This window comes from Pelodiscus sinensis, chromosome 12 (assembly GCF_049634645.1).
Source record: "Pelodiscus sinensis isolate JC-2024 chromosome 12, ASM4963464v1, whole genome shotgun sequence".
Lineage (NCBI taxonomy): Eukaryota > Metazoa > Chordata > Testudines > Trionychidae > Pelodiscus > Pelodiscus sinensis.
Window position 1 is genome coordinate 31857501 of NC_134722.1, and position 18160 is coordinate 31875660.

Genomic DNA, 18160 nt, shown 5'->3' on the forward strand with positions numbered 1-18160 from the left:
TTCTTTTCAAACTATTTTCTACTGACCTTAACTGAATACACATCAGAGAAATTCCAAACAGACATGACAATTTTTGACAGAAACATAAGTTTATTTAGGCTCTTAAATGTACATTCATTTCACATTATTGCAAGTGTTGTTAAAATAAGAGTGATGCCAAACTTGTCTGATTCCCGAAATTGTAATTGAGCTAAAAAACCTGAATTCACTGTATCACAAAGGAGAGATGTTTTCCCAATATTGAAGCATTTAATGAAAAAAATGTTTCACCTATGTCAAATATATCCATTATGGATTTAGGAACTTCTCAAAAGTACATAGTATTCCTTTAATTCACTTTTGTAGGGCTAGTTTTATACTAATATTGCAACAGCATTCTAAATCCTGTAACACTATTTACAAAACATACCCTCCAGGCAACTTAGTCAAAACTTATTGTTCAAGCATGTAAAACAGTCATAGCCTAAAACCATTACTACTGAAAGAAGGGGAAAGGGCTCCTACAGGGTTTCTAATAGCCTACTTCTTTTTCCTAGAGAAAGAGGCAACGTTAAAAAAAATACAAAAAAACTTTAATGATTTACTTCATTAACTTAAGCTACTGACCAGGAAAACCAAATGAAACAAATATGTCATCATTTTTGGCAAAATCCTACTATTAAGTACATCATTTAGCAACAGGCAAGAAAGCTCCTCAGTTAACAATTCTCTCTCACACCCCCAGTGTCTTGTATTGGAAAACAATGTGCAAAATCAGTCCGAAAGACTAAAAATTGGAGGGGGGAGTGAAGGGGAGTGTGTGCCAGCACAATTTTATTAAAATTCTTGAGTGTGCTTTTACCAGTGTCCTTTAGCAAAAATTAATAAAATACTCTGACAAAAGATGAGATGAAGCAAACTGAAGATGTGAAAAATATCCCTTTGATTTCCCCAGCAAGATAAGTTAATTCCATTCTAGGCTTTCCCTCTCGATTACTTTTTAAAGTTCAGAGCTCTTTTGGAGTACATTCATGAAAGGATACATAAAACCTAACTTTCCCCCAGTTCATGCTTGAAATTTTCAAAGGGGAAAAATATTTAGAAATAAAGTAAATACATGTCTTTAAGTTAAATTAAATGGGGATTGCATTTGAACACGGTGGCAAAATAGCAATACATCCAAACAAATGAAAAAAAGCACCTAAAACAATCCAAAAACGTTTCCTCCCAGAAAAATACTTTACAGAAACGTTTAGAAGTTTTAAATAAGGGGGGAGGGGGCTAATAATGTAGGCTGATGGCCATGAGTATGCAAAGAAAAGTGTCTCAGTATTTTTAAAACCCGAATGATGATACCAAGGCTCCCATAACAATCCTTCCATCTTTCCCAGGGAGACTCACTTTACTCTGCAGATCTTGGTTCTTCATATTAAGTTTGTTCCCAAACCCCTTAGCAGCTCCCGTGCAGCTTATGGGGGAGGAAAGGGAAAGGGGGCACTTGATCAATGGAAAAGGAATTACAAGGACAGGTCAGAGACCACAGCTCCCATGTCCCCAAACCTACCTCAGTGGCGACCCTGATAAGCATGGTGCTTCGGGGGAAGGGGGGGGGGGGGAGAAGAGGTTTGTTTCCTGGCTGCTGCTTTAATGACTAATGCAGGGGGTTAATAGGGCTGGAGGAGAGCAGCTCCGGGCTCCTCTCCATGACTCACATGGCGCACTGGCACGTCAGCTTCTGGCCGAGTCCCTCCACAGCCAGCAGTGGGTTCGCCTCAGAAGCGTGGAGCGTTTGGAAAGAGGGAAGAGTTAGAGCTTTGCTCTGCAAACCAGCGCAACCCAACGCGCCCAGTGACTGTAAAAGTTCTCTGGGGAGGTCCAAGGTACTGCCGAGAGCCATCCTGCCCAGCCACTCCAGGCTTAGGAACAGCCAACGCTGTTCTTTATTCGGCGCCACCTCTCTTCGTGCCCATCCGATTTGCCCTCAGCGCTGCACTCCCCCCACTCAACCCAGTGACAGAGGGGCTCGCTCCGGAATGGACCCTTCCGGCTCCTGCTTTAAAACAGAGACTTTGGCTCAGATCTCAGGAAAACTCTCCTAACTCACCCAAACTGCCACAATTCCCAGAGTATCAGGAAGTGCCCTGCAGAATTGCAAGGTCCTCCCCCTCCAACTTTCCATCTCGTTCTCTCCCTCCTCCCGGCCAGAGCATTATCCACAGCTACGGACAGCCTCTAGAACGGACACCCGGGACCAGTGTTCGGGTAACTCCCTGACTGTCTTGTTTATTTACCTTCCCCCTCCCCTTTCAAAATCTGAGCAAAGCGGCCCCCAAGGTGGGAGTCCCGTTGGTTTGCAGGGGCAGAGTTCCCGGCCCGGGAGGAGATCCAGAGATGTGGGGCACGCTCCGGCTCCTATGCTTCGGAGATTAACGCTGCCCCCGGGGGGTGCCGTGGTGGGGAAGAGCAGGGCAGGAGAGCGGGCCTGTCTTGGGGTACAGCATAGGGAAGGACGCGGAGAATCTCTGCCACCTTCATCCGTGGCCTGCGAGCCTCGTTTGTCAGCCAGGCGCTTTCCAGTCGCCCACTTTCTTACTTTGCTTTTCTCCAGACCACTTGTCACCATTCCCCTCCCACTCAGCCTGCTTCTAAACTGCCAGCAGACAGGTACAAGTATCCCCCCCTCCCCGGAAAACTGGCTTTCTCTACCCCAACGCAGGGCTTCTGCCCTCCCCCACACACTTAAAAATATCACAGGTTCGCCAAATACTGGAGGGGGCAGCTACCCAGCCAGGCACCCTGGTTCGTCCCTTATCGGCTTCCAAAAAACAAAACAAAAACAAACAAAAAAGTCGCCCCGAGGAAAGGAAACAAACGGCCACCCCACAACCAAAGGCCAGCCGCATAGCCGTCCTCGCTGCGAGTTCGGGTCCCGCAGATGCCAGAGGGAAGCGCGAGAAAAGTTATCAGGGGCAGGGAGGGAGCTCCGCCAGCGCCGCGAGAAATACTTTTCTCTACAGCACGCAAACTTTTCCCCCTTTAACAGAGGGGTTCCAAACGCTCCAGAGGCGAGCGCTGCCCGGCAGCGTAGGCTTCCCAGCCGTGCCGGGACTCCAGGGAGAAAGGAGGCAGGCAGAAAAAAGTAGGAAAGGGGGGTTTCTCCCTTCTGGGGGGAGGAGAGGGGCAGAGTAAGTGCGGTCAGGTCGGTGCATCCTTAAAAAAAGTCACACACCCCGACCCAAATCTGACTTTATCTCTCTCCTAACCAGCCTCTGGGGTGTGGGCTACAGAGGGGGTGAAGAGGAGAAATCCATCTCTTCTGGGCTCAGACTCCCAGATCACTGGGGGGGGGGGGGGGGGGGAGGAGGGAAGGACAGAGAGAGGGAAAAACCGCAACAAACACAAGAAAGAGAAGGTTAATAAAATAATACAAACCCATCCGCAACAAGGACAAAGATAAGTAATACTCAAAACAAAACAAAAGCAAAAAAAAAAAAAAAAAAACTCCGGCAGCTCCAGCGCGCTCTCCCCTTTTCCCGGTGCAGTTTCCTAGCTGTCTCTAAGGTAAGTTGATCTATTTTGCGTGTGCGTGTTTCTGTTAAAATGTGTGCGAGAGAGATGAGAAGAACTCACCATTTCGCTGGGATAATAAGGCCAGATCGGGGTCGGACTGGAAATGCTGAGGCTTCGCCTGCTTCCTCCGCGACATGCTGGCTCAAACATCAGCTGGGGCAGAATAAAAAATTACTAAAAAAAAATCTTCTCAAAATTACGGAAATCGAGCCTCCCCCCCTCCCCAAGCCACGCCGCACCGCGCATGTGTCCTGCTATAATTATGATTATCAATAATGCATTGCGATTAATCATAGAGGGGCTCTTTGAAAGGCGATTGGCACATGGCCAGCTCTATTCAAACCCGCTCGCCTTAATCAATTAGGCGCTGATTTGCTGGAGACCCTTGTCTCTCTGCAGCTCCCACCCAATGAGTCGATCCATGTGGCAAGAGAGGGGGCTGGATTTCCCCAAAGCTGTTTGGATACAGTTTAACCCTCTTAGCAACCAGCTGGGACTGTTTCACGCCATCCCTGTTACTATAGGAATGTGTCGAAAGCCTCTGCCCGCCCCCCGCTCGCCGCTGTCCTGAGCTCCTGGTCCCCCCCGCTTGTTTCAAAAGGGGCCCAGAGGAAGATCAAATACGATCTCCTGGAAGCGGACCGCCAGGCGGGGCAGGGGAGAGAGTCGTGCCCAAGGGAAGCTACCGCAAATCCAGAGAGAGGAAGCGCTCTCCCCCCGGGGGGCAGATCTCCCAGCCTGGGGAAAACTCTGCCCCGGGGACGCTGCGGCCGGGTTGGGGGAGGCGACATTTCTGCAGGGCTGGCTTTGCCTGCGAAAGGCAGCCCAGCTGTCATCCCACAGGGCAGGGGAGAGCCCGTGGCTGCGCTGCGCCTCTGCCCGGGACCGTCCCATGCCCGCCCCGGCCAACTTTTGTGTCTGGCTTTACACAGAGCCCAGCACGGCTCCTTCCGCAGCCCGGCCGGGGGGCGACAATGGGACAGGCCGGGCTTGTGCAGCGGCGGGCAGCTCGGAACCTCGCAGGTTTCCCAGGACAATTACAGCAAAGTTTGCGCCCGGCTACGTCACGAGCCCGGGGGCGGGGTAAGGAGGCTCCTCCCACCGCGGCGCCGCCGTTGGATGGCTGAAGCCCGCGTCAATCCCCGGGAAGAGGCGGCTGGAGAAGGCAGGCGGCGGAAACCCGCCGACTCATCTCCCCGGGGTAGTGCGGGGCCGGGGGGAGGGGCAGCTGTCCGCGTTCCAGGCTCGCGCAAGTCTCCGCTGCCCTGTCCCCGGCTGCTCGGGTTGTCCGGGGCGGGGGGGGGATGAATTCGGATTGACACCCCCTCTGCCAAGCCGAAGTCACGCCTGACTTTCGTTTTCTTTTCGGGCTGTGGAGAGGGCGAAGCTGAGCCGCGCCGGGAGGCGAGCCCGCAGCCCGGGAGCTCGCGGGACACGGGCAGGCGAGCCCCCGCGGGCGCGGCGCCCGGAGCAGCCCAAGTTCAGAGGAGGCAAGGCTAGCGCTCCCGGAGCAGCCCAGTCGGCTGCCCCGGAGCCGTGCGAGGTCGGTGCCTCGGCTGCTCTAGGTCTTAGACCCCCACACGCACGTAGAGCCAGCGAGATGGGTTCTGGGCGGCAGCTGTGCGGGGAAACTTCTGCCGTCGGACCCGCACTGTTAACTTCACACGCCTAAATCTGGCACATGAGAGAGCAGCTCTTCTTTCGTGTCAAAGTGAAGCCTCCCTCCCCCCCATGTACATCTCTGTCTGCGTCTGTCTGTCTCTTCATATACACACGTGTACAGTCGCGCACATACACTCGTACGTGAAACAATAGCCAGGTACATGGTGTCTCTAGGTAGGTAGCAATTTAATACAGCATGCTCCAAAAGCTTCAAATGGCGCTCGGACCGCACAAATACATCATCAACCAATTTCATACTCGCGGGATAAAAAGTTCCGTTCCAAAGTTAGGAAGCTTCTCTCCAGCCCCCGGATTTATACACTGCACCCCCAGAAAGGCACACACAATAGGGACCGCGCATGTTTGGTTTACAGATAACTACGGAGCCCGTTGTATTCCTCGTTCCTCTGCACGTCAAATTCCTCCGTTCGCGAAAAGTTGCTGTGGAGGGTTCCCTTGGTCTGAGGACGAGCAAGCGTGCTGCCGCTGCAGTCAGTTTCTGTTTCTGGGCCATTCACAGCACCCTCCTCCCACCCTCCCCCTCTGGATTATTTACTCTGTGATTGAAACTACTCCTTTCCCCGGTATCAATATTAACAAACTCTGTAAAAGCAAGAGGCTGATCAGATACAACTCATTTCAATTTCAAATGAGACGGCGAAACCTAGAGAGCGAAAGAGAGAGCGAGAGTCTCTCTCTCTCTCTCTCTCTCTCTCTCTCTCTCCAAGCGAGGAATCGACTCACTCGGATTTTCTTCTCCCTATTATTAAACGAACTAAGACTTTAAAATGTTTACCAAGGTGGGTGACAAAACAACAGCAACCCCTCCTCCTCCTCCCAAGTGCCTGCCAAATATTTAGTCAGCTTTTGCAAACCGGACACTGCATGTTCTTTTTCTTTTCTGTGCAGGAATAGGTTTTCCCCTCTCTCTCTCCTCTCTCCTCGCAATATTTGGTACAGTAGATTTTGATAAAAAGACAAACGAAGCTGTCAGTGGGGATGATGTTGAAGAATGAAGATAATAATGTTGCTATAGGTGGTATTTCAGATGCCATTATTTTTCACTGAATATTTAAAGAGATCTTTCGGCAGAGATGGATACATTCAGTGCTCGGTGTCAGCCTCCTTAGCCTCACACACTGGGAAATATACCGAATATAAACATATAGAAACTTACATAATATATGTGTATATGATGATACACGTATACGCATATAACACCCACAGAGCCCCTATTCACAAGCATGTCTGTATTTTTGTATCAATCACTCGATTAGATTCCCCACGTCTTTAAATCTAATTACTGTCTGAACATTATTCGCATTTACAATATCATTATATATTTGTTGATTAAATTAGGCTGTTTAAAAGCACCGTCCCATAGCGCTATGCATTTGGTACATGCAAGTGAGCCTGCAATTAAAAAAAAAAAACACAACCAAACCAATGGTTTGGAAAAAAACTTTATTTCAACAAATTAGACTAATAACTTTTTTTCCGTTTCTCTGTTTCTTCGCCATTGTAAAAGCAGACGCTTGGGTCGTTTGATTATTTATTGTTTGTTTTCTTCCCCTTTGCTGGGGGCCGGAAAGTGCGGGCGGGGGGAGAGAGTGGTGTTTGCAGGGAGAGAAGAATTGGTCTTTATTGTTGTTGATAGCAATACATCAATTAAATGTCATTGTCACTAACAGAAGTTGTGAGTGTTCACAAATGTAAATACTGTGATTGGGTGTTTGCTGTGTCTCCCCCCTCCTGAAGGTCCAGATGACAATGATAGAATTCCCTCCCCCCCTCTCCTCGCACCACACAGCTTGGAGATCTTTCCTGGGTAATTTTTTTAAAAAATTGGGGCGGTGGGACCCATAATGTTTTTTCAATGCAAATCACCCCCCGGTTGGAAAACAACCGTGCTGGGGATCGATTGAGATGAGCACTGAAGGGAGATTGTAAACAGGGGATAATTTGCAGTTCATTCGGGTGAGAGACGATTTCAATGAGATGCAGCGCACTAGGCTGGATTATTGTTATTAAGGTTTGCGATCAGACATAACAACCTTAGCACTCAGAGGTTAAAAGCTACACAATCCCCATATACTTATAATGCATCGTTAATAACGATCTGGAAGAAAATCCAATTGATTTCATATTTTCTGCAAATTTGCACCACCCGTGCAGCGTGTAAAGGGGACTTTTCTTAGATACAGATCGCTCTCTTCCCAGAGCTAACCCCGAACAATCAACCTTTAACCTGTGTGGGAACATTGGCTGTGCACTAATAATTAAAACTGTTTCAGGGAAGCACCGTCCTGGGGCAATTAATTCACGTTTTCAGACTGCAGATGTACCTGCTTTTACTTCGCAGGGCGATTGCGCTTGTTTCCTGTTTACTGAGGAAAGATACCGTGCAAACCAGATTTGAAATATCGCTGCCTCTGTCCCTTCAACTGCTTAATACCAAGCCGCTCCACAGCTAACACGGCTCACATGCATTTTAGAAATGTGGGTAATTAGGAGCTTCCAGATGCTGCTGTCAGATGGGAACTTGGCTTTGTGCTCCGATATATAATAAACTTTTGAGACAGTCCTGGAGCGCAGCTATCCAGGAGCAGCTAGGAACAGCTATCTGGAATTGTTTTTATCATCAATAGCCTGGAATCCCGCTATTCAATACGCGCATTTCAGCCCTTGTGACCGTAGGTTTAGGTAGGACTACTTTTGTGGACAATGCTGTCAACAACCTTCCCCCCTCCTTTTATTTCCTTGATTTATTTTCTAATGATCATTCCTTAAGAAAAAGAAAAAGGGCCAGAATAGAATCCTTCTCCATTATTACTGACAACTAATAATTGATCATTGCTCACAAGCGCGAGCTTTTAGCCAGATAATTGAATCGTAAGCAATACGGGTTGAGCTAAAGGCAAAAGAGGAAAGAGAAAAAAACCCCAACCCGAAACAAAACAAATATAAGAGCACCAGAGTGAAGGGCTGGTGGTTATTTATTAATTTATATTTGCAAAAATAAGAAATGAAAATGACTAATGTCACATAACCAGCCCAGGTGGAATTATTTAATTCAGTTCTTTCTTTGCACGTTTGCTGCCTTTTGTTTGACCCGGTGGTCAACAAAATTTTACACCTACCGGTCCCTTTTGAGTTTATTGATGAAGGTGCTTCTGAAATGATTATCAAGAGATTTACAGCCATCAGTCCCCACCTACAGGAAAAGTAATAAAATCAATCTCTCAATCAATCAGACCCAGCCCCCCATATTTGTAATCTAGTATTTTAACTGTTTTATTACAAGGTAATCATTAAATATGTTTCTTTCAAATTTTTTAAAAAATGCCCCTGAAGGACACTACCAATTTAGATATATTAATAACTAAAACTGGCTACATGAAACTAACTAGCTAGTAAACAGACTAGTATTTAATTTAAAATAGGAAAGTGTTTTTTAAGCAAGAGGGTCAAAAACTGAGAAAAATAAAATGCATAGATAGTTTCATTCCTTTATCAACAATGTTCAATATAACTGCAGAAAACAGCATTTTGTATGTTCAGTGTTTGAGAGGGAAGTGAGGAAAGAAAAAGAAACATTACAGGAGAGTTTCATGCATAGTTCTTTTGCTTCTCTATACATTTATTTTATGCAAGAGTTCTGGCAAAACTACACCCACAATAAATCCTATCCTATTATGCTAGCTATAATATCTTTGTGTGATATTATGTCTTAATTTCTGTGTTAAGAATAAACCTGGAATTTTTTTTGCAATGTAATAAAGTCTTTTTTTTGTCAGTTCTTTTATTTTGACATTATAACTGATTGATTGCATGGGCACAATTGTATCTTTTATATAGTATGTTCTACATTAATAATCAAATGCTACTTAGATTAGTAACAATGAATTAAATGCATTTCAGGTAGGCTGTGGAGGTCCAAAAACCCCTCTGAAATGGCTTGCCCCTGGAAGTGGTTACTGCCAGAAAGGATAAAATTTGTAGGGAATCTATAGGGAACTGAGAATTTTCTTTGATGCCAAAGGGAATGTTTTTTTCACAAGCCACATCCCCTTATAGCTCAGTTTAATTTGTGTATCAAAGCCACATAAAGCTGCAATGTACCTCCAGTAGAAACAGAAAAGTTTAGAAATGAAATGACACATAGTTCTCCAACCTTACATAAACTGGTTGAAATCCCACATTGGGAGTCAAAAGACATATTTCACTTCCACAGGCTGTACCACACCATGAAGGTAACTTTGTATGGAATAAAAAAGCATAACACAAATAGGCACACATCAATTAAATAGCCTTAAATAAACTCTGATATCAGTTTATGACATGGCCATTAGCTAAGTGTGGCCTCCCAGATGTTTTTTGAAAATGGTGCCTTTATAGGATAGGAACAAGACATCACCTTTTCAGAGTGCATTATTATTTTTAAGTCCCATAATTATCACAATTATTTAATTGCATATTAAGTAGAAAATATGCCTATGGGAATCATTAAAAAAAGGAGAAAAGAGATGGTTGGGGTAAAATTGTATCAGGCAAGAAAACCTTTTGTTCTTTTTACTTGATTTCTCCTTCAGGATTTGCTTACTTTAATTTCTACAAGATTTCTCTATCTGCCCAAATAAAAACACAAAGCCAACATTTCATGACAATTGCTTAATAACTTACACATGAGTTCCTACAACTACCAAGTGATCATCTAGCATGGGGTACAACTCATTGTCCCAAACGGATTGCTGTCTTTTCTAGAATCACCCTTTCAATTAATATTTACTAACAGTGTGAGTTTTCTACTTTGTGTTTTATACTTCCAGTTTGATGAATAACAAACTATTAAAGACTAAAAGTGTCTCAGACCCCAGAAGAAAATCTTGTTTGAGTAAGTCCTAAATTTCATGCCTAATTAAATAAACCTGACAACCTAATTTTCCGAACACAGTTTTCTAAACTTTTATCAAATATGGTACGTGTACTTTATAAATACAGTCACTTAATTTGCATAGTATTAGGGTGCACTAACTTAATGTGTGATGTTTACAATATGATTGGTATAATGTTATTTGTATCAACACAAGACTTTGGTTTCACTAAAATAAATATGCTGTGAACAATGCATTACATTACATTATTGAACTAAGTACATTCCTTATGGTCCAAACTCTGCACTCAATTCAACTTAGCCCCACCAACTGAATTGATTTAGTGTGGCTAAGAGTAAAATTAGGCCTGTTGTGTGTAAATATATGTTTCCTTACTATTTGACAAGAATATTTTCTGTTGTAACAGGGATTCTCTTATGTATGGGTCACAATTTAATTGGGAGATTTTCTTGTACACCCACCTGCTCTCCCTTTCACAATTTTGCAGATCACATCCCCTTCCATTCATGAACATATGATATCTTTGTAGCAACTACAACATTTGCCCACTTGGAACATAACATTAGGACAATAATGACTGTATTTGTAGCTGTCTTTTAAAGCAATTCAGCAGCTGGAAACAAAGAAGAGGGTTAGCACCATGTGCAAGCCAATTCCGTGTGGACCACCAGCAAGACAGGCCTCCAGTGATCCACAGAGAATGGGTGCTCTATGCAATCAGATATCAGTAATAATCTAGGTGAAAAATCTCCCTTCCCTGGCATTTCAGATGATGTGCATGGAAATCTGCAAGAAGAAACTAAAATTCACCTCGACCCCATGACTATAAACTGGAAAAGTGGCCTCTTACCCTTTACATTCCCTATAAGGCATGCTTGGAGCTTCTAGTATAGGTCCAATAGGTGTTTTTCAAGTCTGACACACAATTATTTTTTCTCACTTTTCATTGATATCTTTGCCCTACTTTCATTTAGAGCCAAGTTCTGCCTAAAATGAACTAAGATTCTAGGGTGCAAAACAATGTTCCTTGCAATCTTTTCTATGCATGTGTGGATTTTTCCCTCTATGTGCAGAGTACATTTTTGTGTGCGCTGAGGCATGTGTGACTGTGCACCACCAGTAAAAACAAAAAAACCTAGCGGAGGTCACTCTGTTAATCAGCTGGATGGCATTTGAATCTCTCCTGGGGGGGCTGCACAATTGCACAGCTTACAGGGAACATGGGGCAAAAGGTAGGCAGAATTTGGCCCTGCGTAACACAAAAGTTTTGTTTGGGGCTAATTGGCTCTTTCCTAAACTTCCTATAGATTCATTAGGATCATTTGGGTCCAGTACTAACCAATATTTACAGACCCAATTATCCCAGTGGAAGTATGGCCTGCTTTAGGATGTGATCCAAAAGCCATTGAAGTCAATGAGTAACATTTCAATGTCATCAACTGAGCACTAGATTACTCACTGAGTAAGGATTGTAGCTTAGGCCACTACATATGCAGTTCTTATTGCTTATATGACAGCTAGAAAAAATGTTTACAACAAAACCCAATGCTAACATTACATGTATTTGTAATTTGTAGAATATCATGCGTAATTATTTGCAAACACATAAAAGGACATATTTCTTGCCCCGAGGGGTTTGCAGTCTAACAGTCCAAGCCTAAACTCTTCATTGAGAAATTGTTTCCTGTGCAGAAAGCACTAGGTTTATGTAATACTTAAGTGGGGCAAAAGTCTTATGCACTGGGCGCATTTCACCCCGTGCAAGCATAGCTATATGGGGAGTTCTGTTGTTTGATCGGTGCAAGATCAGACCCATTATAAAATACATTTTAACACAGGCAACTTTTGAAATGCAAGATGGTATGCAGCTGTCAGCAGTGACAATAATTGATGCTTAGAAAACCTGCCTGTTAGCATGATGCCTCTGTCTCTATTTTAATCTAAAAATTATTAAAGAGCAACAACAACAACAAAGCTTTCCAATTTCACCAGAATGAACGGTTTACAATAACTTGATGTGTCTTTAAAATATGCTCTACCCTGCTTCTGCTGTAGTTGTAGATGCTCCATTTTCTATGCAGCACTGAGGCAAAAGCAAAGCAATCATATTTTAAAATGACAGTTTTAAAATCTATTCTTATTATAATTCTAAAGAAGTCAATGGAGTTATACCAAGGATGAATTTGGTTAATTTTATCCTCTTTCATCGACTATGAAATTCTATGTTTCATTTCATAATAAAGAAACGCTACCGATCTTGGGTTTTTTTCTAAATTGCAAACACTGTCCCCACCTTTGCTTTTCTGTCCCAGACATTTTTATTGTTAAATCCAGTTTCTCCTAATCTTCTCACAGGACTTCCTGGCCTACAGCTACTTTGCACCAATTGTAATGAATTACCCTAGAGTCAGACCAGCGCTGAGTGCTCAGATAAAAAAAGGGACAGGGATGTGAGCCTAATGGGAGAGAGATGAGTAAGCCTACATTCAGGGGGCTCAGCATTACCAGGACCATGCAGACAGAACATGCAGCTGCCTAAGGCTGCAAACTATTTGGTAACACTTTGCTGTGCTAGTGACTGTGCATTGTAAAAGGCCTATGGTGTACAATTTGCCAACAGCAGCAGAATCCTGGAGCTAGTGCTGTCTGCCCCGTCCATGGAAGCCTGCGGGAATTTGTTCACTGGTATTCACATGCCTGACAAACAGCTCATTGCCTCACTAAACAACGAGAATATGGCATTTGATGTATACTGTTCCTTAATGCACCTGCTTAATTATAGGTTCTGGTTCTTCAAGGAGATGATGCAACAAAGGTGTAAATACTGGATAACCAGCTGGATAACAAACTGATACTGGATGTCAATATGCATTCACTTGTTCTGATGGGACACAATGATTATAGATCCACTGAACAATATGGAAAAGCAATAAGACAATACGGAATGTTGTAATTTGGTAGAATATTCTTTTTCATTTCTTCTTATCCTGTTCTTTATTGCTGTACATTTAAAATCAATCAAGGTGATAACTGTAATGTCTAGAAACAGCCAGAATTTAATCTGGAAGAATTATACACAAGGGCTACGTCTAGACTGGCATGATTTTCCGCAAATGCTTTTAACGGAAAAGTTTTCCGTTAAAAGCATTTTCGGAACAGAGCGTCTAGATTGGCACGGACGCTTTTCCGCAAAAGCACTTTTTGTGGAAAAGCGTCCGTGCCAATCTAGATGTGCTTTTCCGCAAAAAAGCCCCGATCTCCATTTTCGCTATCGGGGCTTTTTTGCGGAAAACAAATCTGAGCTGTCTACACTGGCCCTTTTGCGCAAAAGTTTTGTGCAAAAGGACTTTTGCCCGAATGGGAGCAGCATAGTATTTCTGCAAGAACACTGACAATCTTACATGACATCGTCAGTGCTTTTGCGCAAATTCCAGTGGCCAGTGTAGACAGCTGGCAAGTTTTTCTGGAAAAGCGGCTGATTTTCCAGAAAAGCTGGCCAGTCTAGACACAGCCAAGCATAATAGTTTTGCAATTGTATCTGTTTAAAGGAATCATAGAATCATAGGGCTGGAAGAGACCTCAGGAAATCATTGAATCCAGCCCCCTGCCCAAAGCAGGACCAATCCCAACTAAATCAACCCAGCTAGGCTTTATCAAGCGGAGACTTAAAAATCTCTAGGAATGAAGATTCCACCACCTCCCTACGTAACCCATTCCAGTACTTCACCACCCTCCTAGTGAAACAGTTTTTCCTAATATCCAACATAGACCTCCCCCACTGTAACTTGAGATGATTGCTCCTTGTTCTGCCATCTGTCACTACTAAGAACAGATAAGAACATGATAAGAAGTCATGTAGCTCAACAGCAAATGCATTGTTCTGTGCTTACAGTATTGGCACATAGCTCAAAATTTACAGTAATTTCAATTTAGAAACATTAGTGGCAGAATACTTTTTGGAAATACAAGTGTTATAAAATTAAAGATAACAGAAAAAAATCTCAGTATGTTGACATGCAGCACAGTAATTGGTTTCACCTTGCCAATACAGTACATATTAGATATAAGCCAGAACCAAACCCCAGTTCCAAATAAATCCAGACTATTGGATCCAGGCTTTGCATTTCATGGCCATCACTAATATGTATCAATTCGATTTACCTCAATGGTAGAGGTTCAATGTGTACCTAGCAAGTATCTATATCATAGCATCATCATCATAGGTCAGAGTAACCTTTTTGAATCTATAAAAGGAGGATCCTTTGTCTCAATATAGAAAGGGAGGAGTTTCCTCAGAAGGTTTCTTTCCTCTGGAAATGAGAGAGGACTCCCCGCAAGTCCAAAAGAAGCAAGAGAAATGGAGGTCCTAGCGGACTAAAGAGGGCAAAGGGAATATGTGAACCAGACTGCTTCCATGAGACCAGCTAAGATTCTGCAGGATCCCTAAACCCCCTCAGAGACTGTACAACACTTTCATAGCTGCCTCTTTCCACAGTATAGTTCCCTGTCAGCTGGGGCAGCTTGGTTAGACCAGTCCCCAGGAGTGATCCTAAGGATTGAGACCTAAGTTGCCTCTAAGCTAATGATCCCGAATCTCCCATGAGCCCCTATGGTCTCAGGATACTTGTGTGGTTTGTGGGTCTGACATTTCCCCAAAGGCTGCCAGCTACATGAGTGGTACTGCATAGGGATCTGATCTGGACCAGAAATAATACTAACATATTTCACTTACATAGCACACTTAGGATGTGTCTAGACTACAGAGATTTTTCTAAAAAGTGGCCTTTTTTTGAAAAATCTTTACCTGCGTCTAGCCTGCCACTGCATTCTGTCAACAGTAAATCAAAAGAATGCGGCGGTTAGTCGATGGCAGTAAACCTCGTTTTACGATGAAGAACGCTAGTTTCGACAGATATCTGTTGAAAAAAGTTATATGTGGACACGGGGAAGAATTTATTTGAAAAAGAAAGGCCTCCAGGAAGAAGCCCTGGCGGACACTCCTGTCAGACCTTGTTCCTGCCCGTAGCCATCTTTTAAAGGAACAGGCACCCAGGAGTACCATTGTGGCAGCAAGCCAGCTCCAACCAGGACCCTGACTGCTCAGCTCCTCCTGGTAGGGCCACTCAGAGTCATGTCCCAGGGACAAGCCCCCGGAGACCCTCCTGACCTTTCCAGGGACACATCCCCACAGCAAGCCAGGGGCACCAAATGCCGGGTACCCTCCTGGTCTGGGCACAAGCTCAAAGCCCTCTTGGAGCTCTGGTCTGAGGAGGAGGCTCTTCAGGCCCCGCAGTCCAGGAAGAGGAACGCGGACATTTATGCCAGAATGGCTGATGGCCTTGCTAAGAAAGGCCACCCCCCCACACACACTAGACCAGGTCAGAGACAAGGTGAAGGAGCTGCGGCAGGGCTATGCTAGGGCCCGTCAGCACAGCTCCTGCTCTGGGGAAGCACCACAGTGCTGCGCATATTATGAGGAGACCTGGACCGGATCCTGGGGGCAGGGGAAACCCTGTCTCTTGAGAAGGTTGTGGAGTCCAGGATGGAGACACTTGTGCAGTAGTGGCTGCAGCTCCAGGATGACACCCCAGAGGACCAGCATCTCCAAGAGGAGGAGGAGACCAGGAGCACAGTGATCCTCACCCTGGAGCTGGTCCCCGAGATACAGGAGGCCTCCCAGACAACTTTGGACACTGGGGAGGGAACTTCAGGTGAGTGTTGTGAGGGTCCAACACACACAGGGCAGGGGAGGCAGGAGCAAAGTGGATGGTGCAGTGCTGTGACATGTCATGCTGATCACAGCCTGGGGGGGGGGCCCACACATGGCTGACCACAGGGAGGACCATCCTATCCCTGCACCTGTATGGGTACGAGGCACCACCTGCTCCTGCAGACACTGATGCCAGGTGCAGGCATGGGCTGGGGACCCTGGGATTGCCACACAGCTTCAGGCCTCTCAGCAACCTGTGGGAACCCCAACTGAGGCCTGACACTTGTCTGTGCTGCTTGGCCATGGTGTGTGTGTGGGGGTGTGTGGGTGTGGGGGACAGGATGGTGGCCTGCACACCTTCTGGGATGCAGGGAGGCCATGGTTGCTGGCCAGGCTGCAGCTTGCCTTGCTGAGACCACATGAGCATCCCCTGACCCTAGGACAGGCACTGACTTCTGAGAAAGAGGGCATGCCCTCTTAGAGAAAGTGTGAGCATGCATGAGTGATGACTTTTCCCTCTTGTCCTCCATAGCTGGACCAGCTGGCCAGGAGGGAAGCACCACACCTGTCCCACCACTCCGATGGCTGCAGGGAACCCATCAGCACTGTCGCACATACTTGGACCAGGTGCGCCAGCACATCTCGGTCCTGCAAGGGATGCAGGACACATTTACACAGAGGATGCAGGCAGAGGCAGAGTGGCGCAGTCACTTGCTGGACGAGCACTGCTATTTTCACTGCTATCCGGGAGGCAATGGCCTGTTCCTGCTCCTCCTGCTCAGCCTGACCCCCTCACTTCCTGCCCCCGTCTAACCCCCTTCCCCTGCCTCACCCCCTGCCCAGACCCAGGTGTGGCCCCACCTCCTGCTCAGCCCCCTAGTGTCCCAGCCCACATGCACAGCCATCTCTGAGCAGGCCCCACAGTCGAGGTGGCAGGGGATCTTCATCCAGGTGGAACCCTCAGCCCTGAGCCTCCCTTCCCCCTTCCAGGTTTACATTCCCCTTCCCACCTGTGAGAGTCAGTAAGAGAAGCACTTTCCTTTGTTAACCAAAAGTTTATTTTTCTTTACAAAACTGTTGTATAGGTTTTGGGACAATCAACAGTGCAATAAACTGTACACATTTTGTCAAGAACACCTGCCTCTGTTTTCTGTGAATGTGTGCAACGTGGGGCAGGGAGGGGTCTTGGGAGGGAAGGCACTAGGGGCATGGGGGAAACCCACATCTGGAAGGCTCTGGGGAAACTCCTTGGGAGAAGCTCTCTCTTAGGGCTTCCTGAATGCACAGTCCTTATTGGTGGGCGTGGCGGATGGCAGCTGTCCGGGGATGCACAAATTGCCTCCCCTCCACATCAGCCTGTGTTTCCACTCTGAGAGGAAGGCCTCCCCTTTCGTATCCACCAGGTTGTGCAGCACACAACAGGCAGCAACCACTTTGGGGATGTTGCATTCCCCCATGTCCAGCTGGGGGGCAGCATCTTAACCTACCCTTCAGATGGCCAAAGGCGCATTCTACCTGCAAGTGAGCCCGATTCAGGTGGGAGTTAAACAGTTCTCTGCTCACATCCAGGTGTCCAGTGAACGGCTTTATGAGCCAGGGCAATAGGGGGTAGGCCGCAGCGGCCACGATGCACGTAGGCATCTGCATATCCCCCAGTGCAAGGTTTCTTTCCAGAAAGAATATCCCAGTCTGCAGCCTGCGGTACAGACATGAGTTCTGGAAGACGCAGGCATCATGTGCCCGACCTGACCACCTAACACAAATGTCTGTGAATTGTCACCGGTGGTCGAGCAGGGCTTGCAGCACCATAGAAAAGTTGCCCTTTCTGTTAATACATTGGGCTGCTCGATGGGGCAGTGCACAGATTGGGATGTGCGTCCCATCGAGGGCTCCACCACAGTTCGGAAATCCTAGCCCTGCAAATCTGTCCACGATGGTCTCCAAGTCTCCGAGGCGGACAGTCCCGTGAAGCAGCTCCGAATTGATGGCCGTCACCACCTGCAGGAAGGGACAAATAGAAACACACGTAACAGGAAATTAGAAGAGTTGTGTGAGCTGATGAGATGTGCTCTCCCACCCCTCTCCTCCCAGACCCCAAGAGCCTCCCCTCAGGCAACCCCCTGTCCTCTCCTCCCCCCGCACCATGGCAGGGTGACGCCAGGAGGGCTTCTACCACTGCCACCCCATCTCCTATTCCATCTGCCCAGTCCTGACCACCCCTCTTATCTGCGCCCCTTCCCCTGCATGGACTGTCCCCAGAGAGTAACTTACCTCCATCAAGACGGCCTGAACAGAAGACCTCCCCACACCAAACTGGTGTCCCACAGAGCGGTAGGTGTCGGGT

The 18160-nt window shown here is 46.2% G+C and overlaps 1 protein-coding gene across 5 annotated transcripts in view; it reads right to left on the minus strand.

Annotated features, from left to right (window-relative positions):
* The window catches only part of SALL1 (spalt like transcription factor 1), a 16272-nt gene extending 11802 nt beyond the window's left edge, over positions 1–4470 (minus strand). The window contains exons 1-2 of one of the 5 annotated variants that reach the window (XM_006121131.4): positions 4236–4470; positions 3610–3702 (exon numbers count right to left, since the gene is read on the minus strand). In XM_006121131.4, coding sequence (XP_006121193.2) covers positions 3610–3685 — 76 coding nt within the window. In that variant the 5' untranslated portion in view covers positions 3686–3702; positions 4236–4470. Of the gene's footprint in view, positions 1–1543; positions 3585–3609; positions 3703–4235 lie in introns of those variants that run through there. The other 4 variants (XM_006121133.4, XM_075940255.1, XM_075940254.1 and 1 more) reach the window with 4 other exon arrangements.
* Between the last annotated feature and the right edge of the window lie 13690 nt (positions 4471–18160).